Source organism: Macrotis lagotis, chromosome 1 (genome assembly GCF_037893015.1).
Source record: "Macrotis lagotis isolate mMagLag1 chromosome 1, bilby.v1.9.chrom.fasta, whole genome shotgun sequence".
Lineage (NCBI taxonomy): Eukaryota > Metazoa > Chordata > Mammalia > Peramelemorphia > Peramelidae > Macrotis > Macrotis lagotis.
Genome location: NC_133658.1, coordinates 346,785,664 through 346,813,149, shown reverse-complemented (window position 1 = coordinate 346,813,149; position 27,486 = coordinate 346,785,664). Strand labels below are relative to the sequence as shown.

Sequence of the window (27,486 nt, the reverse complement as noted above, 5' to 3'; positions counted from 1 at the left end):
TTAGGCCAGGCCCCTGCAGCAGATGTGACATAAAAACAACAGCTCCTCTCTTCTCTATTTCCCCTAAACTAAGGTGCTGGGAAAATTTTCACCCAGAATTAAATCTCAGTTACATTCTTCAGCAGCATTCCTTAGACAAGCTAGGAATAGGAGAAAGAACCCTAACCCCATTATAGCCAGCCATCTATACCTTGTTTGAATTTTTATCTGTGTTCCTATCTTACCAGATACTGCTAATAGTTTATGTATCCATTAACAATTTTTCTAAACTTACAATTTTGAAGGTGAAGATGGCACTGGATTAAGTAGATCAGAGAAGGAATTAACAGAAAAGAATCAGTATCAGAGAGGGGTGGGATAACTTGTGGGTGGACTGTGAGTGCATTTGAGAAACATGGCAAACACAACCTACATCATACTCCCCTACCCCACACTTCAAAAGCTCAGTATAACAAGACAGGCAGGAGGTGCATGGTGGAAGAAAGCAGGACAAGTCAAAGGATATACAAGGACAATAATGTAGATAAAACACAAAGCAGCTGAACTTATTTTAATTATAATGGCCGATTTTGATTTAGAGGAATGGATAAATGATACCTCCCTTTTCTCTGGATAGATGGGGAACCATGGATACAGGATGTTGCATATGCTCAGACATGTTTGTTTTGTCAGTTTTGCTTAACAATTTTTCTTTGTTATAAGGAAGAGCTCAATGAATGGAAAAAAATTATCATTTATTAAGCACTTACTTGTGCCAAACAGTATGTTAAGCACTGGAGAGGCAAAGACAAGCAACAAGGACAATCTTTGCTTTCGAGATTATCATGTAATATGGGAAGACAACTATCAAGGGAGTAGTGGTCAGAGAGGGCATGTTTTAGTATTTGATTACTGTTTTTTGAGTCAGGGTTGGAAACAGAGTGATGAGTAGGATACATATGCATTGGAGACATGGATATGGCTGGGTAGTAATATGGATGGGCCTGGCTCCAGACTTGAATGCTTGTCAATCAGAAGCCTTGGTTCTTAGGGCAGAAGCTTGGAGTGCTGAGTCAGAAGAAGTGGGCTAGAGCAGGTGGTGGCATACTGGAAAATGAATGTGGTGGTTTTTTTTTTTAAACAGGCAGCAATAAAATATTTTAAAATATTTAAAAATACCAAATGCTACTAACTTTTTTTCTGCTCTTCACTGTTAGGTAATAATTTTTTTCCTTTGTATCACCTTCCTCTGTGGCGGACATATTCAGTATATATTCATATTCAAGAACCCATATAACAAAGTAAAAAAAGCTTTATTTCCAATACTCCTGAAATATTCATAAAGTATTTACTGTATTTTTAAAAGTAGCTTGGTTAAAAAACAGGCTTCAAAGTTTCAATGATTAACATTTTTATTATGTATCCAAAATTCTGAAAAACAAAACCAACAGGTTCAATATCATTATTTAGGTGGAGAGAAGAAATAATGCTTTTCACATCTATGTAGTAGAAAGTCATTTTCATGGATTCAATACCTGAACAAAGCATTCAAGAACACAAAAGTGCAGAGGGGAGAAAGCAGGTCATTTTGTCCATGCCAGATGTTTAAAAACCAAAACATTTGAAGTGGGGCAGCCTGGTCTGCAGTGAGGCTTAGCCCAATGATTAGGGTATCAAGGAGTTAAATTAAGAGTTGCTTGACAATGTCATTTGAAAACACAAGGTGTAAAATATAAATAACAGTCAGCTATTTTGCTTCAATCCAATTTCTAAGCAGTTGTGTGATCGATCAATTTATAAATCGATGGGCTGTCTCATCCCTGTCTTCATGTTCTTCTCTCTGAAGGCTACCTCTGGGCTGCTAGTCTCTGGGCCAAGCAGTTCAGGGGCAGAAGAGATGGCTCTAATGACTACTAACTTTGGGAGAACATGTATCCCTTCATGCCCCCAGGGGCCCTGGGGAAATTCAGTCAGCAGCTGGCACAGATGTTTCATCCTGGGAAGTAGAGATGCTTGGCCTCCCAAAGGGAGACCCTCAGCCCTGCAGCTCAGCTAGCAGGAGGAGCACATTGTCAGTGTATTCTGTCCGTGGCTTGGCCATCCCACTCAGGTTCACTGGGTGGAGGCTGGGGTGTGGGGGCTCATATGGAAGAGGGCAGTGTAGTTCATTCAGAATGAACCATATTGTATCTGGATCAACCTTCATTAGGTGGAGGAACACGCTGTGGAGAGAAACACAATGGAGTGAGGGGGAGGGAAGAATGAAGGGGAAGAGAAAGAAGGGACATTTGATTTTTGCCCAAGAGAGTATTTACTGGGCTACTCAAAAGGATTCTGATAACAATGTCAAATTGCTTCTGACAGCATAACAAATACACTGAAGTTCATTAAGCAGGGCCATTAAGATGGTTCCTAAGCCCAATGGAGATTCAACTAAACAGTTTCATGTCTATTGGCAAAGAGGAAAAAAAGTCATTAGTCTAAGCAGAACAATATTGACATCAAACAAGCTCCTGGCAAATAATTGGTTTAGTCCTAGGGTGTAAAGCAGATTTCAGAAAGAAGAAAAATGACAAGGCACACACTTTATTATGGGCACAGAAAAGGCAGCTGAACAGGGAACCCTTAAGAAATAGGCCCAGTCTGTGACAATAAAGGCTTAAAAATAATGTCTTTTAACACAATACACCTGATTCTATCAGGGAGAAAATTGGAATGGCATTAACTCTTTCACATTGGGGTCCAATTTAGTAAATATTTCTTTTCATGAAGAGTTTCCTGTTTGTCTAAAATGCCACCCTTCTTGTTGAAGAACCCCTTCTCTAGAACATCAGACTCATGGCATCTACAAATCCTTCTCAAGGTCACAAAGGGCATCTGAATAACCACTGGGTAGGATTACTGGGGCTACTGCTACATTGTAGTCAGCTTCAGTTGGAGACACGGCAGCTGAGGATCTCCTCAGACTGGACTGGGGCAAGATGTCAAGGTCATTTTGATGAGACAATTGCCAGCTTCTGTCACTGACATTTCTGAGTTAAGTCAGGTCTTGGGGATTCTTCCTGGACTACAGACTCTGAGTCAGTGCCCTTGTTCCTTTCTTCTCTGTCCCTTATTTCATGCTGCTTACTTCTACATCTAGCCAAAGTTCATATCTTACTCTCATCCACCTTTGTTCAATTGCCCCCACTACCTCCCAAGCTTGCAAGAAATTCTTCCCACTAGTTCCAGATCAAAATCTTTCAAGATATGGCTCAGGTGCCTTCTCCTCCAAGAGGCCTTCTTTGATTTCCCTGACTAGATATATATTTTCACTTTCAATTTTTTGTCATCTCTAATACAGTTCAGAATTTTCTAACTTATATTATTATTTGTGAATGTGCATTCTGCCCAGATTACAACATGCAGCTGTATGTGTCACTCAGTAAACCTGTGCATACATTTTAGACAGGCTCAACAGATGGTCAATGAGCTGGGCTCAGAACTGAGAAAGGGACAGAGAGTGAACTAGATTGCATCTGGGAAACTGTACAGTCCTTTTAATGATTCTAAGTTGCTCCCTGCTGCAAAGGCCCTTCTTTCAATACCAGTTTTTTGCAAGTAGTTCTTAAAAGGCAAAAATCCTGATCCACTATGATCTTAGAAAAATCAAACTTACAGGTTACCTAAAGGGTAATGAAAAGACATATGGAGAATCTAAATAAGCTGCAGCAAAAGTTACCAGTGTTGATGTGTGTATAAAAAGGGGCATAAAAACTATCATCAAGGAAATATCCAACAGGCAGAGTAGGTGGTGAGACAGTCATGCATTGAGAATAGGAATAACCAACTGACAGCTTAAATGCTACACTAACATCTATGAAATGTTAAAAGGATCAGAGAAAGTCTCCAGTGCAGTGGATTTTGGAAATCATGGATCCAATGACATGCTTCATCCTCCTTCCCTCTTCTTCCCTCTCAGCCTTGTTCAGATTACATGCTTTTTGAGGGTAAGGACCATATCATTTTTTTTCATTCTTCCATCTCCAATGACAAGAACATTGTTCATAGTCGAGTACTCCATTCAACAAACATATACGAAGTTCAGATAAGACATGGTCCCTAACTTCAAAGACCTCAATACACTGTATATTGAATGAATTATTGTTCCTTACTTTAATACAAGAATCAAAGAAATGGTGTAGTAGAAAAACTCCAAGGCTCCAAACATTCACTATATAGGGGTGGACAACCACAGCCGAAGGTATAATTGTAGAGTTTATCTTTGTCCATTAATCATTCCTCCAATATATACATTTATTAAGAACTTACTTTATACCAGACTCTCCATTAGGTGCTGAAGATACAAACACAAGCAATGAAACAATTCCTATGCTTAAGGAGCTTATATACTATAAGATGTCATTTCCAGTATAAGAGAGAAGTCTTAGAGATGGGATTCTCTGTTCCATCACCTAGGCTCAGCCCTGAACTTCCTGAACCCACTCTGCTGGGCTTCTCAAAAAAGTTTTCCTTCTCCTGAATTATGCTTAGTTTTTATCACCCTCACCTCTACTCCAGGCTGAAATATTGGTGTATGTTGTTTGTCTTAGCTGCCTTAGTTGTTGGGGAGGCAAGTCCCTTTTTTTTGAATCTTCAAGATTGGCTGACTCCAGAGTGCTTCAATCTCTTGGGACTCTAAGACTCAGATTTTTATTTTATTTTATGTTTTAATTCATTTTTTCAATTATATTTAAAGACAGTTTTAACATTCATTTTTGTAATGTTTCTTTCCTTCCACCTTTCCTCGTCCCTAGTAATCTGATATAGGTTATACATATATATATACATATACACACACACACATATGTCACATGTTACACATGTTTCCCCATTAGTCATACTGCGAAAGAAGGATCAGAATAAAGGGGAGAAACTACAAGGACAAAAGCAAAAATCAAATTTAAAAAGATGAGAATATAATGCCAAGTCCTAGATTTAATAGTGATCATCAACCATCTTTGTAACCTCTCTTAGACACTCATTTTCAGATTGTCTTTTTACTCTCCTGATCTTCTGCTCTTTCTCTCAATTTCTTTCTTCCTTTTACCCCTCAAAACCTGGGGGCTCAACCCTGTCTGTTTTACCTGCTGGAAGAGAGCTAAGCCATCTTCTAGCTAAAGGTTTCCTTATCAAGAATGAACATTTACAGCACTTTCATTTACATTAATTAGGTATTAAGTTGGAAGTCTCATCTATGGACTATTGAGGAAAAATATACATAATGGGGGCTTCTTATCTCACTGTTTCTTATCCAAAAAGAAAAATGCTACTTTCTCCATAAAGTTTTCTCTGATCCCTAAGATGAGTAAACACTTTCCCTTTGGAGTCCATAGAACATTTATTGAATGACAACAGTCTGTTTTGCACCCCTCTGGGGCAGATATCTAAGTTTATTATGGTAATCTGAGTTTGTGGCTTCCTCCACTAGACTCAATCTAAGATCTTTGTGGACAGAGACTAATTATATCCCTCTGTAGTTAGTGTATGGTTACTGGTTTGAATATTAGATCAAACTTTCTATTACACAAAGGGTTATTAACTATAATAAAATGCCATGTTATAATGGGGTTTCATATCTTATTCTAATATAGGTATGCTTTGCTTTACACAAAAGATCTATTCCTAAAAAGTTTTGTGAAGTTAAAAAAAAAATCAACCAAAAATAACTTTTTTTTTTAAATGGCAGAGCTTGCTATTTAAAGAAACCCTGCCGTGGATCCTTTTGCAATGCAAATAACCTCTCTCTGACAACTGTTTTGTCACTTCAGATGTTTCCATCCTATTTTTAAAAATAAGACTCAAAAGTGAAGACTCAAAAACCCAAGGTTTGAATCCTGGCTTTGCCATTAACTATATGATCTTAGGTGAGGCCTAACGCCTTTCTGAGATAACCATTAAAAGAAGTAGATATACAAGATGCTTTTTAAAGATGCAATGGATAGAGTGCCAGGTTTAAGACAGAAAGACTCATCTTCCTCAGTTCAAATCCAGCCCAGGGGCTTACTATGTGAGCAACTCTTTTCACCCTAGTTATTTCAGTTCTTTATCTATAAAATGAGCTGGAGAAGAAAATGGCATATCACTTCAGCATTTTTGCTAAGAAATGCCCAAATGGGGTCAAGTAGAGTTGGTCACAACTGAAAAACAACTGAACAACTCTCCCTGTCCCATTTTTCTGAGATGATTGATTCAAATCTTTTTTTTTTAAATTTTCTCCAAAAGGTGATAATTCCTTGCCACTAAATTCATCTATACTTCATGGTGCTTCAAACATAACACCTGCATTTTAAGGAAAGCTCATTCTCTCATTATTGGGCATACTAGGCACTTCAAGATTACCTTCCTGGACAAAACTTTTTTATTTTAATGGTTTCCTGATGAAAATATTTCTGAAACAATCCCAAACTCTTGGTCTTCATGGAAAGGTTGCCGCCCCTCTCCTTTTCTTTGAGATGGGAGAGAGGCAATGGTGTAAGCTTTCTGGTGAGGAAATTCTATCGATGAAGATTAGCAATTTCTAGTTTGAAGGGTTTTCAGGGTCTCTGAGAAGTTAAGGGTCTTGCTTAGGGTCACATAGCCAATGGGAGTTAGAGGTGGAACCTAAACCAGGTCATCCTCACTGCAAGGTTGTCTCTCTATAACTCTTTGTGGATACCACAGATTCATTCCAGGGAACTACAAAGCCTGGGCTAGGGAGCTCCATGACACCCTCAGGAACTAGTGCTGGCTGTAGCCCCAGGTTGCTAGGTTTTAGTTTCTGGGCCTGTTTGTTAGTTTTTCTGCTTCACTGCTCATTTTTCAGCTGATTTCCAATCCTTGCTGCTCACTGCCTCCCTGCCCCACCCCCCTTTCTATTCTGCTGTTTCTAATTTGTCAGTTTAAAAATCAGATAAGCTTAGAGAACTATTTGCAAACTAAAAGTCTGGGAATGCCTTTGACAAAATTGCAGGGGCAAAATTTGCTACCCTTGCCCTCAATTTCCTCTCTATCTGTTATTTACATCTACTAATCTATTCTCTTTATCTATTTATCTCTTTCTGATGGTCCTACTGTTTCTTATCCTAGCATCTGGTATCTGTACAGCACTTTAACATTTCCAAAGCACTGTAATTATCTTATTTTCTCCTCACACAATCCTGGGAAATAGGTGCTGTTACTATCTTTTTTTATAGGTGAGGAAACTGAGGCAAATAGAGGTGAGGTGATTTGCCCAAGGTCACACAGCTGATGTTGGAGATCAGATGCTCAAGTCAGGTCCAGGATGCTATCCCTGTCAGAGTAGAACAGGATTCACAATGCCTGCATATAAGATTCACAGAACTCAAGAGTAGAAGGGTCCATGCAGATCTTGTACTCCAAGCCCCTTGTGGAACAAAAGGAGACTTACAGAGGGAAAGAGGTTTACCCAAGGTTCAAAATTCATCTGAAGGGGAGCCAGGTAGGTAAAAGTGTGGGTCTGATTCCTAGCCTGTGGCTAATTCCACTAGAATAATATAATAGTCCACTCAGGAATATCAGTATTTCAAGACATCAGGGAGGGAGCAGCAATTGGGACCAAGGAATGAATCACATATTAAGTATTGTATACTATAATATTCTAAGATTTAGAGGTAAAAGGACCCTTAGATATCATCTAAAAGAAACTTCTCATTTTGCATATAAGGAAATTGAGGTCTAGAAGAATGATTAGTCCAAATTACTTGCTAATGAAGTAGCAGACTCAGGATACAAACAAAAGTCTAATTACACATCCTGTGTTCTTTCCACATTGGATGAAAGATATTTGGGGAGCAGGAGGGAGAACTTCTAAGACTTCAGATTCATGTGGGCAGCTTCCTAAAAAGTTAATCTTGAGGCTTGCCATGTTTAGAATGCTCTCCTCTACCTTCTTTAAATCCTGCATTTTCTTCAAAGCCCAGTATAAGAACCATCTGTTCTAGAAAGCCTTTCCTGACTAATCCCACCTTACATATGCTATCTCCCTTCTCTGAATCCTAAAGCATTTATGGTCTGTAACAAATCATAGTACCAGGCAACATTTTTTAATGTACCAAGTTCGTTAACTATTTTCTTCCACAAAGAGAGTTAACTTCTGGGGGCTCAGACCATCACTTGTACTTCTTTCTAATGAACCTTAAAAAACAGGACAATTTCAGCAGGCACCAATGGGCAGTGAGGGAGGATGGCCTTTCTAAGAAGAGAGAAGCTGTGAGCAAAGGCAAAATTGCATAGATGACCACAAAACCATGGGCCACCTAAATTTCAGAGGACAGCAAGAAGAGGATGAAGAAGGTGGGCCTGAATTGGGAATGACCTTGAAAGTCAAACTAGAGACTCTGGAACACAGGTAGCAGAGAACAATGAAATGTCTGAATGAAGCTAGCAGATGATCTTTTCTCAATATGAAGGTAGTATAAAAAGCACTTTGGCACCAGGAGAGTGGTGGTAGGGGTGGCGGATCTACTGTCAGTTCTGACATACTCCATAACTGGGGAAATCACTTCACTTTCCTAACCTTCAGTCTCCTTCTCTGTAAAATATAGGGAAGGGGTGTGAGACTTGGTCTTGAGTCTGTTCACACTCAGATAGCTCTGGCATTTTGTGTTCTATGCCCTCTCCAACTGAGTCTCTATTCTAAGGTCCTCCCCAGTTCTGATGTTCCTCATCAGAAGGTCCTATCCAGCTTGGACATTCTATAAACATGCATATGCCAGTGAAGCAATGGAAAGTTATGGGGCTGCTTTGAGGATGTCTTGGTCTGTTTTGTGCTTAAACGATTTAAGCTTTCTTTGCTTGGGATAATCCCATGTTTATAACCTTGGCAGTGGTTGCTGGAGAAGTGATTAGGATATTCTAATTCATCGTTTCCACTTCATCGCAGAAAGAAGGCGGCCCGCGTGGGAGACAATTTTTGTTTAAAAACAAAAATATCTTTGATAATTAGAGTGGCAAGGGAAATGAGGAAACACGCACCCAAAATGGGAAACAGATTTCTATTTACACGTGATGCGCTTGACTGTTTTCCCTAGTGCCAAAGACTCTGAGAATGCAAATGGTTTCATCTGATTTTGTTTCCTTAAAGAAGTGGCACAATTTCTCAGGCTGGAGCACAGAGTACTCCCAGCTGCAATGAACATTTTTATTTGGCCAACAGTGACTTGTGCTTGCACCGGATGAAAGCCAACCTGGTCCTAGTCCCAGTTTAGTCAAAAGCTTTTTCCAGCATGAAGTCGATCAAATCTAATCCAATCCAACAAGCATTTATTAAGCTTCGACTATGTGCAAAGCAAGGTGCTAGGGATACAGAGACAAAACAAAAAATAGTTACTGTCTTCAAGAAGAGGGGATAAAATATATACACAGACAGATGATGGTAGAGGAAGGAGGAGGAGCATTCCCTCCATGGGAACCAGGAAAGCCTTCCTGCAGGTGGTATTGAACTGAATCTTGAAGCTGGGAATCCACCCCTACAAAATTTCAAAACAACCCCTCCCAAACCACAACTGACCTGCTCCTTCATCCTATTTTTTAAATTAAGCAACATCTTTTTTCTCCCCCCCCGCCCCCCACCATCAAAAACCCAAACAAAACCCTGTAACAACTATATACAGTCAAGCAAAACAAATCCCTATCTGGCCAAATCTCATTCTAAACAGTTCATCTGTCAATAGGTAAGTAGAATGGGCAACTAGGGATTCCAAGAGGTGAAAGTAAGGTAGGAGATGACATCTAGGGTTCAGAGAAAGACAAAGAGGCTGGTTTGTCTGAAACACAGCATGTATAAAAGGGACCAAAGAACAAGAACCTGAAAATTTAGGTTGGAGTCAGATGTGATCAGAAATTTGTAATTCTAGTTTACGACAGGTAAAACAGGGAGCCACTGAAGGCACTTGAAGAGGGGAGTGGCATGGTCAGACTTGAGCATTGTGGACAATGGATTAGAGAGAGTAAAGAGTCTGGAAGCCAGAAAGATGAGGAAGTTATGATAATATGAGGGAGAAATGAGTGACTGAAGTGGAAGGTAACTCTGTAAGTGGAGGGAAAGGGACAGAGTAGGTGGAACCACCAGTACCTTAAGAAAGTTGTTTCTTGGGTACTTCTACCATGCTTGATAGGATGATGCTCCCCAGTTAGGATGGTAACAATCTCTGTCACTGAGCTCACATATGGCTTTGATTTCCATCTTGCTGATGCATTTTTTGGATTTATCTATCTGTGGTTATTCTCCTTTGAGGCTTCAAGATCCCCAAGGACAAGGACTGTCTTATTTAGTTTTTGTTCTCCCTTAGCATCTTAAATAGTATTCTGTACTCTATATCCGCTTCAGACATGGCTGCTGGAAAATGGAGTGGAAAAGCCAAGGCAGACACACATCCTATGCTGTCCTGTAACTCCACTCTGCAACTCAAGTCAAAGGTTAGTACAGGGTGAATAAAGTGTTAAGAAAGGTAACCGTGGCCTATTAAGAAAGAGCAACACCAAGCAGGTAATACAATCATCAAGTACTAGATAAAATGATTTTTTAATATATCATCCTTCAAAATTAGTAGCAGTATGAAAATGTTCCAGGCAAGGAAAAAAGGTGACCTAGATCCTAATTTCACCCCTGTCACTGGCTGTGTCCTTCCACTTAATTTGGCTGAGTGTTCCTTCCCTCCTCTTTCAGAAGTAATAATTCTTGTCCTCTCTGCTTCACAGGGTGGTCAGGAGCATAGTGCTTTACACACAGCAGGAACATACGATCAAAGTCTGCTGTATTGTATCTTGTAATAATGCAAGTAAAGGGATAGGGACTTGGTTTGTGATTTCATTGGCTGAAAGTATAAGGGAAATTTCAACCAATGCAAGATGGCCATGTTTTTGCTAAACCTGGAAGTCTTGGAGAGCTGCTTAGAACACCAAGAGACTACTGGACCTGCCCACTGTTATAAAACCAATGAATATATCAGAAGCAGGACTGGATCCTGGGTCTCCCCAATTTCAAAGCCAGTTCCTATTCAGTCTACGATGCCTCTCAAAATGTGAAGGGCACTCTGTAAAAATGTATTGTTCCTTTTCTGAAAAGAAGGAATATTATTACCACCACCCAACACTGTTACTAGCTACCACAGAAAACTTTTGACAACACAGAAGAGAGTAAATATTTATGTTTTGTTTTACTTGCAATTTCCATTGTACTGACTTGGCTAGAGTATCAATGCATGGTCAATGAATACATAATTTCATCTGTTAGTAACAAACACATTCGTGTATGTTTATTTATAAATATGTATGTGTATGTGTATACATGTGCCTGTTTGGAAATGGAAGCTATTTATCTGTGTCTACACATAAACACACTTTATGGAGTCCATACATACATACACACAAATGTTATGAGGTCCATGGCATTCCATTTCTTTTGTATTTTAGGTATGTAGAGGTAAAGGGAGGATAAAGAATATTTTATACCTCCTTCTACTTCCATATACCTAAAAGGCAAAAGGAATGGGACAGACCTATTCACTGTGACAAGCTGGACTCCTGAAAGTAAAACAATGTCAAAATAAAACCATATAGAGGTGATCCCAAAAGTCTTAGCGAAGCCATATTATATATTAGCTATTATACAAGGAAACTTGTATACTTGAATACTCTCCACACTGGTTGTAATGTTAAGAATATGGGCTACATTTTTCCCTACCAGAAACTGGGTTGCACAAATTCAGAGTTCAGTTTATAATTAAATTTTCAGTGTCTAGTTTTCAATAACTTTTGTTTTAAAAATGATTTCATTTTTTCTGGTATGTAGTTTGTATCCAGAATAATATGGTATGTACAGGAGTCATATTATATACTTGATTATGAATGGCTCCAAACTAAAGACTGTCCGTAGGGCAAATTAGAGACCAGCTTCCAAAGCTAAAGTTCTCCTTCTCTGTTTTATTTGTTCTCTTTGGTCAGAAACCTCCCCTGCCCCTTTGTTCCTTTACCTCTATGCTGTACTCTCTAAGCCTCTGTCTCAAGAACATTAAGGAAAAGAAAGAAGTTGTAATCACAAGGGGTAGGTGGTAGTAGTAGTAATAGAAAGCTAAAGAAGGCCAATAAATAGTAATTTACTGAGGTGCAGCCAGGAAAGCCTGAATAAAGGAGGCAAAAATGTTAAAAGAAGGAAGAGCCCCAAGTGGGGTTGGATCGGGGGCAGGGCAGGGACAACTAGCCATCCTTCTGTCTGGAATTATTTCTTCATAGTCCTACTGCTTCTCCTTACTTTTCCCAACTTTCACCAGGAAGAGATGATTTCCAGTGATGAAATATCATAATGCTCTGCTGAGGACCTGCTTTGTCACCAAATGCCTGTTGGTATACTCTGGGTAAGGAGAAGCCCATTCTAAATAACTGTAAGCCAGAAGACAAAGAAGAAAAACCTGCTTTGAAGTAATCAGGTTAATGGCCTGGAAAATGTTTCAAATACATCTCTAGAAACAGAGCAGAAATGGCTTGTTGAACATTGCAAATGGCTAGTCCCATCTTTTTTTCTAGCACCAAAAGAGACACTTTCAGAGATATATATATATATACACACACACATAACATAGACATACACATACATGTACATAGACATAGACATGCATGTACACACACACACACACTTCAACTCCTAAACAAAATTTTTTCTTCTTCCCCCCAGCCCAAATCGGTGGCTTGAGGGAACACAGTTATCAAGATTATCTGGTCCCTGGAGTATCAGGAAGCACTCAGCTGTGTCTTGTGCTGCGTCATGTCCTGAGGCGAGTGATTATCTCTCAATAACCTGTAGGGCCATGTAGCTTAAATGATAACTTGACTTTAAAAAATTTAGAACTCGCTGTTAGGCAGTTTCTAAGCAACCTCTGTTTCCATGGCAAAGAATCCTGGTGTTTATACTGATTTTTCACTTAAAATGTGGTTTTATTGAATTTCACTTCACGCAGGCAGCCATTTCAGCACCCTTCAGCCTGGCCTGCCAATTGACGGGCATCACTAAGTGCCCAATAAACTCCAATGGTCAAAGCAACTGGAGCAGCTGATTCCTTTATAATCAACCCTGATGCTCCCCAAAAGATCAAGTCTCCTTTCTGTGCTTTTGAAGTGGACAAATAAGTTTTTCTTTGCAAGGAAGAGGGTATTTCTTATCTCTGGGTGCCTCCTCATGTCTTGGTGAGGAAAACCCAAAGAGAAGCTAATTGCCACAGGAATAAGTAAGAGAAAAATTCTCATGAGTTTCAAGTCGCCTGTCTAGACAACATCTGTTCAAAGAGGACTCTAGAAAAATGTCAGCCAATTGTAGCTTGGCATAACTAAATCAACAATAACTGAAATGCTTGGCTTCCAGCCTTTTGGGGTGACAGGCTACCCTCTCTGTATCAGTTATCTGCTTTAGAGATTCAACATGCCTTATTTCTTTCTGAAACTATAAAATGCTCCTTTGAATTGTCTAGGTGTTACCAACAGCTAAATGTACATCATTGTGATATTAAAATCATAAGATTGCGAGAGTTGGAAAGATCTCTGAGATACCTAGGCAGAAGATTGTAGTCCAATCCCTCATTTTACAGAGAGAAGGAAGGTCCAAGGTCATTGAGTAAATTTCATACATTGGTATAGAATTTTTAGTGCTGGAAGGGATTTAAGAGATCTAAGTCCAATACATCTACTTGCCCACTTTTACTTAATTCAGTGGTCACAGGATTAAGGGCACAAGTTGCTGATTCTAATCTAAACAATTCTAAGAATTGCCCATAGGGCTTTATTATATGTAAACTAGGCACAGAAATTATAGGCACAGAAATTGAAGTTTCTCCAGAGGAACCACCTCGCCCTCCTCCTTTTCTCTGCTCAGCTCTTTTGCCATTACTCTGCATGCACAGAAGGTACAAATGAGGCAATGTGTTTCCTTCCAAACAAATGGATGCTTGAGGTGTCAGTGTGTCCTATGCAGCAAGCAGTGGCGTGCTATATACTCAGTTTCTATACTCAGTAATTTACTTTAATGAGCTGCGCTTCATTGGTTAACCAGTATTTAAAGCCTGTCCTCATTCACTATTCAATTGAGCTATCTTACCCTGCATGAGGACATTTTTTTCTTGGTTTCTAAAAATGTTGAAAACCGAGGATGATGAGACGAAGCAAAGATTCATTCTTCAAATATACTACCAATTACTTTCATATCTATGCTTACTTGTTTAAAAAATATATGAGATGGGAAAAATCTATTTTCCTTCTTTTGCTGCTCCAAAGACTACAGCTTCCACTATTGCACACTGGGTACTACACTAAGCTGGGATCATCAAATTCATTTCGACTCCAAGGTTTTCAACAGAGACAAACCACAGACCCCACAAAAGTGATTAAATTGCTACCCTATAGCATGCCAGGGCTTTTGATGGATAACTTGAACCTCACTTTGTGCAGTCAGCAGAGCCACTAGGCTCAATCTACCACCACCTCTACCACCACCCTTCTTTCTTCCTCCCTCCCTTGCTGGTCCCCTCTCTCCAACACACAGTAACTTGACTACTCTAATGGCTAATGAAACATTTGATTCTGACAGGTCATCAATCACATGACATAGCAGAGAATGCTAGTGAAAGGACTGGGAACAAAAGATTTGGGAAGAATCCTGTAGACATTGCTTTTAGATTTGAAACCTGGTTACCCAATCTTTTTTTTATCATCATCTACACAGCAGATATCTCTTATCTTTGTTGGTGAGACCACGCCCGAATTTGCCACAGTGAACAATATATATTCTGAACTAACCTTAAAAAAAGTAAAAATGACAGAAAAAAGGCAAGCTAGACCTATTTAAGTTTGGAATTGCCAACTATTAATCAAATGTCAAAGGGGCTAATGTTAGGAAATTGGGGGAGAAGAAAGGAAGCCCCCATGTCCATATGGGCTATATAATCCCTGGCAGAGAATGGGTACAAATTACAAGTAAAACTGGCCAACCCTGTCATGCTAGTTTCCAGTTTGAAAGCATGAACTGCTTAATTTCAAGCTCAATTAATTGATTAACTCTCTCTATGGCCCCTACTGTCTTTTAGACATAGCAGATCCTATGTGTATGGATAATAGGGAAGTTTGTGACTATAGGTATAAAATGAACACTCTTCAAGAAAGAGTGCTTGATGTGTGGTCTTTAGGTGGTTGAAGGCACCTGCCTGGTGTTTGATAGATTATGATGTTACTTTGGCATCCTACTGCTAGAAGGAAGGCAATCAGGAGAAAAGTCAGCATACCACAGAATCTAAAATCAAGGCTCCTTTCATAATAAAAAGAGTGGTAATATAAATGAATGAGACAGATGCACTATGGAGTTGAAACCTACTGTTTAGATTATAACAGATGGAAGGAAGCTCACAATAAGAATCACAGATAAGCAAGTAAATCCCTAAGCTGTGTGACCACAAGTTAAACAGGGCTTTTTTAAAGAGGCTAAGAAGGGCCTCATTTGGGATCTGTACATTCTACAGTCATTCTAAGTAAGCTCTTGCTCTGGGTTTCTCAGATGCATCTTTTAGAGCACAATTTTTTTTATTTTTTTTATTTTTTTAGGTTTTTGCAAGGCAAATGGGGGTAAGTGGCTTGCCCAAGGCCACACAGCTAGGTAATTATTAAGTGTCTGAGACCGGATTTGAACCCAGGTACTCCTGATTCCAAGGCCAGTGCTTTATCCACTACGCCACCTAGCCGCCCCCAGAGCACAATTTCTTTAGAAGGGGATTCACACTGGTTGTGAAGAGCCTAAGGTACAACGATCTTCACCTGACTGTCCCAGACCATCAAGACCAAGGGAAGGAAACACAGAGGCTTTTCTGGTGGATCCAGTAGGACCAACTTTGGCTGCAGCCAATAATGGTGATGGCACCTTAGTCTCAGACTGAGCAGCCCAGAACCACCAGGGGCTTGCTCCCACCATCTTTACTTTCTGGCTCCTTGCCTCTGATGAACTATTGGTTGGACAGAAAATGAAAGGACTGGGATACCTGGTATTCCAGTCCTACAAATTAAAGGGTTTTTTCTATATTATGCTAATCATTGTTACATTTGAATTTCTTTTGCACTAGCAGATACTATTTATTTTACTTCCCTTTATTAGGATTGAAATGCCTCACTGGTATCTAATTTATAATCACAGTGAGAAAAGGTTGGGAGCTACTGTTTTAAAGTATATTAAAAGCTCAGTTTAAAAAGTGTTATTTTAATCTAGTTCACTTCCTATCCACATCTGCATATTGGCTTAAAGGTACAGTTTGGAATTAAAGGAAATTTAGGGCTTGCTTTTTTTTTTTTTTGCCCAATTCCTCTCATTCTCTACCTCTCATGTGCCCGGTAGAAAAAGATTGTCTGCCAGAAAGGCAAAGAACTGTGGAGGCACATTGCATGCTGGGAGATGTCTCAAAGGCTTGGAAAGCCACATGGGGATTCAAATCCGATAAACTTGGCTCTATAATCTGCGGCAATAGGCTTGGATGCTATGACCTGTTATTTTCAATCTAATGCTTACTCTAGGGACCTCAGCTTATTTATGGTCCTATAGTATACCAAGCCCTTCTTCCCTATCTCAAGTCATTCTCTTATTTGCTTATAGTTGAAGTGATTTAGCTAGATAAACTTTTATGAGCTTCAATTGTCTTTTCTTACCAGTTAACAGTGACACCTGGTGGCAAAACAAGGCATTAAATTCCTGTCTTTCCCCATTCCTGGTTACCACTCCCTAATCCTCACCAAGCCATCAGTAGCTATGGACAATACACGGGAATGGCAGCCTCATTCTTAGCATTTACAGTTTCACTTATATAACTAAGCCCTGAACAATTTCCATTTCCCGAGTTTACAGCTAGGATGTAAAAGATGGCAGGCCATGGGTTATATTTAATGCAACGTTGAAAAAAAGCAAACAGTGCTCTGGCCATTTTTTAGACTTTTAAAAGCAAAGCAATAGAAAAGTATTAGAGGATATGATTGCAGGTCAACTAGACTTTGAAGGTGTCCTTTGACCTTTAGTGACTCTACTGCTTAGATCTGGGTTCAGAAAACTATGGCCCACTGGGAACTTTATTTTAAAATTTAAAAAATATTCTTGGCTTGGGAGTCCTAGGTCTTACAAAAGTAGGCAGCCAGGGACCTAGATCTGGCCCTTGGGCTGTAGTTTCCTGGCACAGAGGAGAAACTAAAAATTCTTTAGCATGATATTTAAAAGGCTGTCTACAATCTGATTCTACTTTTCCAGTTTTATTTTATATTATTCCCCTTTACACCCTATGTTCAAGACAAATGAGATTAGCTTTATCTTTCACATCTTGCTATCTCCCAGTTCCAGGCAGTCACAAAGGTTATCTTCCATTCCTGGAAAGCAATCTAACTTCTGCCTGTTGAGATCCTTTCCTTCCTTAAAGACTCAACTGAGGGGTCACTTTCTTCATAAAGTCCTTTCTGACCAGCCCAGACCAAAATGTCCTCACCCACAGGCCTTTACATGGACTTTTATTTGCTCCTATCACATTCTACTCTCGCTGTATACTTGTTTTTCCCACAGCTCTGCTCCTCTGAGTCTCTAAATGAGTTAAAAGGCAGGGAAGATACCTTGAACCCAGTGCAAAGTTTTACTACCCATTTGCCAAGTTTAAATCTGACAGAATTAGGGAGCACATGGAACCTAAAATGCTTAATGGCAAACATTCCAGGACAATATCCAAAAGCAGAGTATATCCAGTAAATATTCATCTTTGTTGATCTCCCATTTACACAACACAAGTGGTGCCAGTAACAATCAACCTTGTGCTCCCAACTGCCTCCCATATCTCAAAAGTAGGTTCATCTGACTCAATTACTCAATTCTAAATGGAAACCTTGCTAATTAAAGGATCAGAGTAACAATATCAGGTGATATTTTTAGTGCTCTCTCAAGAGGGTGGCATGGTAGGATTCTGTGTTCTATTTTACAATTGAGGAAACTGAGGTTCAGGAAGATTAAATCACTTGGGAAGCTCTAAATGGCAAAACCAAGACTTACATCCTGTCTCTGCTCAATCTCTGCACTATCCAGCGAACCCTAAGCCAAGTGGTTGGAATACATTTTTACACTTGTTTCATTCTTGTTTTCCACATGCCTTGAATACTAACTCAAGAACTGCAGGAAACTCAAGTCAGAGTTTAATTGCTTTCCAGTGTCAAAAAAGGAAATTGAAAATGAAATAACAAAATGTAAAAATCAACTTGTCTGATGAGTCTAAGTATGTGTGCTGGGGGTTGGAGGGGAAGGGGGAGTGGGAGGGTGGGGAAGCTATGACTCTTACAAGTAAAAAGTAGGCAGACTAAACATATTAGGAACCATTCATTAAGATCTTAATTTGTGCTTCAAATTAGAGCTCAATGAGCTTCAGGGTCTCTATATATGGGAGGCTTCCTTTCATTCTTAGGAAATGAGGATGTCTAAAGAAAAGTGAGTTTTTTAGAGAATTCCCATTCTCAGGAAGTCAAGATTAATTCTATGTTTTGGGGATGTGACAGGAAAAGGGATGAGTAAAAAAAAAAAATCGGAGAAAACAAGAGAGAAAAATCACCAAGCAGAATAAATCAATTCAAAAAGATACTTCTTCCAGCAGGTATCCCATTACCTCATGTTGCACCCCCCCCCCCCGACCTGGCTCCTCTTCCTGTCTTTTTGGGTACCTGGCTGGTTCTTGCCTTTGCTTCTACATGTGTTGCCCAAGAAGAAGCAGTAAGAGAAGTTTTTTCATTGCTTTTCACAGCACTCTGAGCTGAGCTCTTTGGAGCTGAAATGTAGGGTCAAGATGTGCCCCGCAGAGGCTGAGGCCAGGCAGATCTAGATTTCTCAAGGATCTCGTAGTCTGCCAAGTGAAGGCACTTCTGGGGTAAAGGCTATTATTGACTCTGAAACAAACCTATGAAGGGAGGACCCAAATGCATTTCAGGCATGTTTTCACCTGCCTTTCATGATAATTCCTTTCATCATAATTTTACCTCATGAAAAAAATTGAAGACTGGAGTAACAAGACATTTTTTCCTCTTAAGTCAACAGTTAGAATGGAAAAATACATTCAATGAGCATGACTTGAATTTATGGAAACTGGGACCACAGATGGGATTTATGATTTAGATAGCATTTGAACTAGATCACTTCTAAAGCCTTGCCTCTCCCCCCACCAATTCTGAGATTCTGATTCAAAGGTCCTGAAAACTAATCTAGTGTAGCGGCATCTCTGCCAACAAGGGAGCTCTCAGACAGCAGGGCTTGTTTCTTTGTCTCTGTATTCCCAGCCCCCTCAGCACAGTGTCTGACACAGGGGAGGGGCTTAAGGGGCTTAAGAAATGCTTGTTGATTTCTTGTACAGAGAACAAGACCAAGAGCGTCCAGGAGGCACCTGTTGAGGCCACATCCACACTAGCAAAGCCAAAAGAAGCCAAGTCTTTTGACTTCTAGTCCAGCATTTTTTACTACTTCATTGCCATTCTTTTAAATGACTTCTCAGAATTGCTTTTGTTCTTGGACTGAGTAGACCTGATAACTTAGTATTGGACTTGGACTCAGAAAACCAGGGTCTGACCCTTGACATCATCATTCTTCGATTTGCCTTGGCTAAGTCTCTCAGACTCAGTTTCCTCAACTGTAAAATGGAGAGGCTGGACTAGATAGTTTACCATGATCCTTCCAGCTTTAAAATCTTTTGACTCCTTTGAAAAGGTTTACCTACAGAAAGAGAAAAGTCACTAGGAAAAAACTTCAACTCTACAAATAGCAGAGTTAAATAAATATACCTTAACTTGGCAAGAAGGGAGATATTATTTTAACCCTGTTTGTCATTACTGAGACATCAATAATTTAGCACAAATAGAAAGATATGTATGTGTAGGCATATATTGGAGTGGTGTTACCTCCTGGCCGCCTCTTGTAATTTCATGGGCTGTTTAGCACTCAGGTAAATCAAGCAGGCATCTGCCACTTTATTCAGGTCACCCCCACCTGCCGAGAGAAAACAAAGCAGGCATTGGCCTTCAGAATTCATTCGGGACAAGTAGTAACCAAGTACTGTCTGATGCAATAGGAACACTGAGAAAAGATGCCCTCTATTCCTTCTGCTTTCCCCAGAGTAATTGAAAAATGAGGCCAAAGCAAGCATCTGAAGGTTAGTCAAATGAAGGGAGATGAACAGAGCTATGCAGAGCAGGGCAGGATGTGAGAGTGCTAGGATGGGGTTGAGGTGGTGCCAATTTTTTTTTTTAAATGAGTGGACTGATTAATTGGGTGGGTACATACCCAGGTCCAGTTTCTTGCAAAGTAAACCCAGACCCTGCAACACAGCCAGTTGCAATTTGAAGGCGAGTGTATGGGAGTAGACAGGTCCAGCCCTGGCACTGACAGGAGCCTGGGTGACCAAGGAGCCAGTCAGCTTCGGCAAGATGTCTTTGGAAAACCGATTCCGAAGAAAATCACCACATTTGTTCCCCAAGGTGCATAACACCTGTAAAAAAAGACCCCCAAGTACCATCCAAACTCTAGTGTTTACTTAAGTATATGATCAATATTGTTTAGAAATGTTTCTTAAAAAGATAACCAAAGGATGCTTAATAATTCATTTTGATCTATCTCCTTGCCTCATGAAATACAATTACTGTTAATTCCTGACCCATATTCTGTACTTCCAAAAGCTATGAATTTGGAGGGCTCTGCCCTCCAGGATATGGTTGTTTATATCTGTAAATATATATTACACAGAGAATAATTCAAAGAACAAGTTGATTAATTACTTGATTTGCTAACTACTTATTTCTTTGGGGTAATAATTTTGGTCTGAATTTGTGGTTCCATTGGTGAGGGGAACTTCCAGTAAAGAAAATCCTTCCAGTTCAGAAGTCATTCTTCAAACTACAGTCTTAGAGAATTGCTTGAGTTACTGAAAATTAAAATGACTTGCTGATAAATGTTATAAGTGAATCTTGAACCTAGATCTGCTGACTCTGAGGCCAACTCTCTATCCACTGTGCTGCACTGACTCTCAAGTTTAATGATGATGTTGATATAATTTCAACATCAACAAAATTACTTTTTATACAAAACCCTAATGCTTATTATCTGCAATTTTAAAACATAAGAAACAAAGGATCAGGGAGACTAAATGATTTATCCTGGATCACACAGGTAGCAATTACCAAAAATTCTCCTGACATTAATTCTATAGGTCTTTCCAATATGTCCATTAAGAATGAAAGAAATCAGGGGCGACTAGGTGGCACAGTAGATAAAGCACCCAGCCCTGGAGTCAGGAGTACCTGAGTTCAAATCCAGCCTCAGACATTCAATAATTACCTAGCTGTGTGGCCTTGGGCAAGCCACTTATAACCCCATTGCCTTGCAAAAACCTTTAAAAAAAAAGAATGAAAGAAATCTTGAAACTATTCAAATTTATAGGTTCTCATTCTTGGTAAGAGGAGAATGGGACAGCTTTTCTTCCACTTCTGGAAATAAGGATTGAAACACTTGAGGTACAGTGAGGTGGGTCATTTGTCCAAAATTAATTAGCTGTTTCAAGAACAGAGCAAAAGCTAGGCAGTCATTGCTCAATTAACTGTTTATTTTCTTCAAATTTCTTTAACAAAGGGGGTTGGAGAGAGAGAGAGAGAGAGAGAGAGAGAGAGAGAGAGAGAGAGAGAGAGAGAGAGAGAGAGAGAGAAGGACGAGGGGGACTTGGCCTCGGAATACCTAGGTTTGAATCTTATTTTCATGTGAACATGTTAGTGCCTCAGTTCCTTCATCCATCAAAAGAAGAGGTTAATTTTTATACTCTCTACCTCATAGGACTGCTGGACAGAAAGCCCAGCATACTACACTAACATGAACTTTAATCATTATTATTATTCTCCCCTTCATAACATGCAGTTTCTTTGCATGTCTCCTTTTAACCTCTCTAGAGGAACACACATACATGCATTGCTGTAATGAAGGATTGAATACAAAAGATGTAATAAGTTTTCTTTAAGCCCTCCTGTTTAACAATGAGCACACAGAATGGCTTCTGGGGACAGATCTAGCTTCAGATTTTTTTTTTTTAAGTTTTTGCAAGGCAAATGGGGTTAAGTGGCTTGCCCAAGCCACACAGCTAGGTAATTATTAAGTGTCTGAGACTGGATTTGAACCCAGGTACTCCTGACTCCAGGGCCGCTGCTTTATTCACTGCACCACCTAGCCGCCCTTAGCTTCAAATTTGAAGTACCTCAATACAAAATGTCACAGGTCTACCAGTGTCATTAATATATCTGGGAGAAGGGGGATGAAGCAGTATCAGATATGGAACACAAAGTCACACAATTCTCTGTTTTCCTGAGAGGCAATGAATGTAATGAGTAGAGTATTGGCGTTACAGCCAGGAAGTATCTCACTATGGACACACACTGGCCCAGAGTGAGTCTTGTAACCTCACTGTGCTCTGAGCAGCTCTCTAAGATTACTGAAGAAAAGAATGTGTCCTGATGGTGGAGTTTTCTCCTTCAGGAGTTCACTAAACCAATGAAATCATAGCTCTAGCCCATCCCCTTTTCCCACTTTGCTCTTCTTTTCCATGTCTGCTCTTGAAAATATGGATACTTTTCATAAAGGAAAATAATCTTGAACAATCTCTTAGCAATACCATTTATATTTTATTCTGGCTTTCAGAATTACAGCAATTAAAAAAGAGTTACATTGTGGCTTAGTAAGTAGATGCTGTAAACATATAAAAACAATGCTAAAATGTTTCTGGTAGGCAGCTTCTGGGGCAATGGATAAAAAGAGTGCTGGGCTTGGAGTCAGGAGACTAGGAGTTCAAATATGACCTTGAACATATACTAGCTACTGGACCCCGGGCATGTTTGCCTCAGTTTGCTGAACTGTAAAACATTTACACTAACAGTACCTACCTCTGAGTTGTCCAGAGAATCAAAAGGAAACTAATTGTAAATGCTTAATTCAGTGCCTGATAGGTAGACACTAAATAAATATTTGTGGCCTTCCTTCTTTCTGCTTCAACAAAAAACAAGGAAATGCAGGAAGTTTCCCCCCAAAAATAATGTCACCTTATACTTCTCTATATATTTAACTTTTGAAGGTGCTTTCCATATTATCTCATTTGTTCCAACAATCAACCCTGTGAGGCAGTGAGGTCAGGAAATATTATCCTTATTTAAAATCAATTGAGGAAACAGAAGCCTAGGAACTTGCTTCAGTTCACATGGTGAGTCAATGGCGGAGGAAGACTTTTTCCTTTCCAGGCTGATATTCTTTTCCATTGGACCAGAGTTGTCAACCGAGAGGCCCTCAGAAGGCATGTGACTTATAACATTGTCTGAATAGTCTGAACCAGATGAAATGCAAGTGGGAAATATTCAACAAAATAAAAAATACAACATATTCCTAGGTGGTTTTCTTAGTTGGCATGAAGCCCATCAGGATCCTGATGGTATGGTTTGGTGGCCTGTGTTTTGATGTGAGCTTGACAAGAGTGCATCCCTTAATAAGGCCTCCAAGTTAGAGTAGGGAGGAGGGTAATATCATACCTTAAAGGCTCTCAGAATAGCCAGGGGGTCATCATTGGTAAGTCGGTGCACAAGTGGAAGCCAGGCCTGATGGACCATGGGAAGCAGCTGGTTCTCATGGGACTGAAGAACAGTCACACATAATTCCAACACATCCAGAACCTGAGCAAACAAGACAGGAATCAGCTAATGAAGAGCAAAGGGTCTGAAGATGGAATCTGAGGGACAACCAAATTCACCCTTAATGATTCTGAGAGGGCTGGGGTGAGGGAAAGGGGGTCTGAGAAGACAGTCATGGTGGCAGTGGTAGCTAGCATTCTCTTTCTTTCAGGGCATTATTGCACTACTTTTCAGCCCTAATTCAAATTTAAGATAGATTTAGTGTTTCGGCCAATGACTGCCAAAGATGTGTTTTCATTTTTATCTAGTCAATTCTGTCACTGTATCTGCTACACAGGGAGTTGCTATTCAAAGGGAGACTGAGAGACACAATAGATACTATAGTAGGGGAAAAAAAGATACAGCTATTTAAACCCTCTATAAGAAGGGTCTTGAGTATGGGAGTTGGGAGTGGGTAAGAGAAAAGAAAACAGGTAAGTAAGGACAGTTGTAGGCATGAAAAAATACCACTTTTAAAAACTTGAGAATACTACTAGAACCAAAACTTACATCTTACACTAAAATTAAATTTCAGAAAAATAAGTGTTTTTTGAAGTCTGTCACTTTCTCCTATGGATTCTTTGAATTTCATACGTTTGTTGTTTCCTGATTCAGAGGAGATCAGCTCTTTTTTGGTAATTGAGCTGGCATGGACAGACACAATACCATCATCTCATAGATAAATTCCTCCAGGGCCTTCTCCTGGTCACCACACGTGAACTTAAAGATAAGGGAGGCTGCTCTCTTATCAGTGCAGTCATTCCCAACAAAGTCAACCCCTCTTTGCATCCTGCAGTCTATAAATACAGAGTAGACAAGGCACACTGACCTTCAGGCGTGTCTTTAGATCTTTATCAGACAGTAAGTGAATGCACCTCTCCATTACATCCTTGGCTATCTGGGTCTGCACTGGCAGAGAGGCTTCCACATCTGGACAGACATCATTCATCTCTGTCTTGGGAGGGAGTGGTTGTTCCTCTGAAAAACAGGGCGCAATTGGCAAGTTGTAGAGAGACTTGCATAAATAATTAGGGGAAGAATTCTCTGAAACCAAATTCAAGACTATTTCCTAAGGACTACTTTCCCAAGACTACTTTTCCCCACTCCTAGCCCACAGTGATCATTACTTAAATAGTGAAATTCAAAAGTGATTAATATTTTTCTTTAACATTTCCATACATCTTTCCTCAGTTGTTAAAACAGGTATATATCCCTTATGGCTTGACAAATTGGAGCCCAGAAACTGAATAATGATGGTGATATCTGACATTTCTATAATGCTTTAAAATGTGCAAAGTACTTTATAAACATTGTTTCATTTGAGACTCAGAAAAACTTTGAATTCCATTTTATAGATAAAGAAGTTGAAATTTTAAGAGATTAAATTATTTTTCCATAGTAGCACAAAGAATAAATGTCAGAGACAGAATCTGAAGATTTCTTGACTCCAAGTTTAGCACCCTATAGCTGCACAGTTTGCATTCTATTAAACCCTTAAAATGGTAAAGTGTTTTACATATGTGGATTTATTTGATCTTCTAGGATTTAAAATGTAGAGCAGAAGAGACTTTAGAAATCATCTAGTCTAATCTTATTTTACAGATCAGGAAACTTAAGTTTCCTGAGAAATGCAGCCTTTTGCTCAAGGTATCTTACATAATATATAGCAGAGTTAAGATTTGAACCTAGGTCCTCTCACTTCAAAATAAGATTCAAAATGGTAATGTAAGGCAGGTAGTAGAGATATCATTTCTATTTGACAGATGAGAAAACAGAACCTCAGAGAATTTAAGTTGACTTGCCCAAAGTCCCATAGCTAATGAGAAGCAGAGCCTGCACAATAACCTAGGTCTGATACCCACGATGGTGTTCTGCATACTATACCAGAGATGACAAATGTGTCTATACACAATTTAGATATCTCACAAAAACAATACTTTAAATACTACACAGGTATATAGTATAAGCAACCCTCTTGCCCTACCCTCATTCCCTACCCCACCCTTGGTTGGATGCACATAATCAATGTTTTGTACAATGAATGTCAATGTGTGTGATGAATGAGAACTATGTGGATGTCAAGTTTTTTCCAAGAAGGATTTGCTGTTTAAATTCACCTATCAAAACAGCTTGATGGAGGGCTCTTGGTTTTTCTTACTGGAAGGTTTTATTTATATGGCCTGTTCCTATCCAACATCTTTTCATTTCAATTGATCCACACCAATTGATTCATAACAGTGGACTGCCTAAATGGGTAGCTATTTCAGCAAGGTAGAGCAAATCATGACTATGAGATATCAAGCCATCTTTCCCACTGAAAATGTCCCAGTTGGGGGTGAGAGGTATTCAGGAAAGGGGTAAAGAGGATGGAGGCTAGCCCAAGAAACAAATCTGAGAAGAAATAACCTAATAGATTTCCAATAAGGAAGCTTTGCCTTTGGAGGAAACCATGACTGAGCTCTGAATAAATCACTACTGGGTCCAAATACTATTTGCAATGCTTTCCTACTATTCAGAAAGAATTTGTTGTAGTTAAAGTTAACTACGATGTAATGAGTACAAGTAATGAGTTACTATTCTGTTATCCTAGAATTATTGGATTTGATTCACCCAAGGATTCTAGCATAAAGAATGCCAGAACATATTTTGCCCAGTTCTCTCAGAACAAACTAATTTGAGACTCAGTTCAATTTTAAATAATGCTGAGAACACCAAAATCCTTAATTTTTGACATTTTAAATTTGAAGATGTTCTAATTTATTAATCCTTCAGTGTCTGAAGATCTGGATGGAGGTCAGAGAGAGGGGAGTATGTAGGGCAGGAGTGGACAACAATTAAAAACAGGCTAATGTTAAGCCACCCTGAATTCCCTTTTCCTTTATGCTTTGGAACATTAACAGGAGGTCTCTTATAAATATTACCTTCATTATCAGAATCAGACACATTTCCATCAGCAACATTCTTATTTTTGAGGTAGTCCAACAAAAACTGTTCCATTTCTTCAGCAGGGGTGGTAAATGCAAATCCTTTCTCAAGAGTTGTTGAGTCTTGGTATATATCATATTTCTCCTTTCTGAAATTCTGCTCTGGGAGCTGTTTGTCTTCTTTGGCCTCTGGGAACCACCGGACTAGAGAAAAAGTATCATCATGTTATTTAGCAGCAACATTTACCAAAAAGGGTAATACTGAAGTACTAGCCCTCAACACAATAGGCTAGCCTCATTATTGAAGAGGCAGTGAACAGAGGAGATTCTAGAGATGTGTAAATACTCAAGGAGTTGTTCTTATCAAATGCTTTTTCTCTCTAGATAGGTCACATTTCAGTAGAATATAAGTAACTTAAGGGAAGAGGTTTTGTTTTCTGTGTCCAGTGACCAGCACATTGCCTGATCCATAATAAGTGCTTCAATAATGCTTGAACTGAATTGGTTATATACTTTTCTATCTGAGATTCTCCTCTTTCTTAATACTTTTTCAGTTGGTCTTTCTGATCATCACATCTAGAGCTAAGATAGGATATGATAATCACTTAACCTGTAAAAATTTATTTTTATTGTGTATTTGTCTTATTTTTTATTGATACATCAAGAAAAATCTCAGTAAGGTATTAAAAACTTTGTTTCTTCATTCATAAACTGAGGGCACTGAAGATGACCTCTGAGGCTCCTTCCAATGCTAATAAAACAGGTATATATCCCTGTGGTACTAATCTTTTAAAGCCTACTTATCTCTCTTTTTAATAAGAAAAGA

At 39.3% G+C, this 27,486-nt stretch overlaps 1 protein-coding gene across 2 annotated transcripts in view; it reads right to left on the bottom strand.

The window, feature by feature from the left end:
* Window positions 1-376: 376 nt before the first annotated feature.
* TTI1 (TELO2 interacting protein 1) overlaps window positions 377-27,486 on the bottom strand; it is a 44,416-nt gene continuing 17,306 nt past the window's right edge. Inside the window, exons 3-8 of one of the 2 annotated variants that reach the window (XM_074211908.1) lie at window positions 26,658-26,864; window positions 24,566-24,714; window positions 23,599-23,739; window positions 20,327-20,531; window positions 19,945-20,032; window positions 377-2,201 (exon numbers count right to left, since the gene is read on the bottom strand). In XM_074211908.1, the coding sequence (XP_074068009.1) occupies window positions 2,015-2,201; window positions 19,945-20,032; window positions 20,327-20,531; window positions 23,599-23,739; window positions 24,566-24,714; window positions 26,658-26,864 (977 nt within the window). In that variant the 3' untranslated portion in view covers window positions 377-2,014. The remainder of the gene's footprint in view (window positions 2,202-19,944; window positions 20,033-20,326; window positions 20,532-23,598; window positions 23,740-24,565; window positions 24,715-26,657; window positions 26,865-27,486) is intronic. The other variant, XR_012473686.1, reaches the window with a different exon arrangement.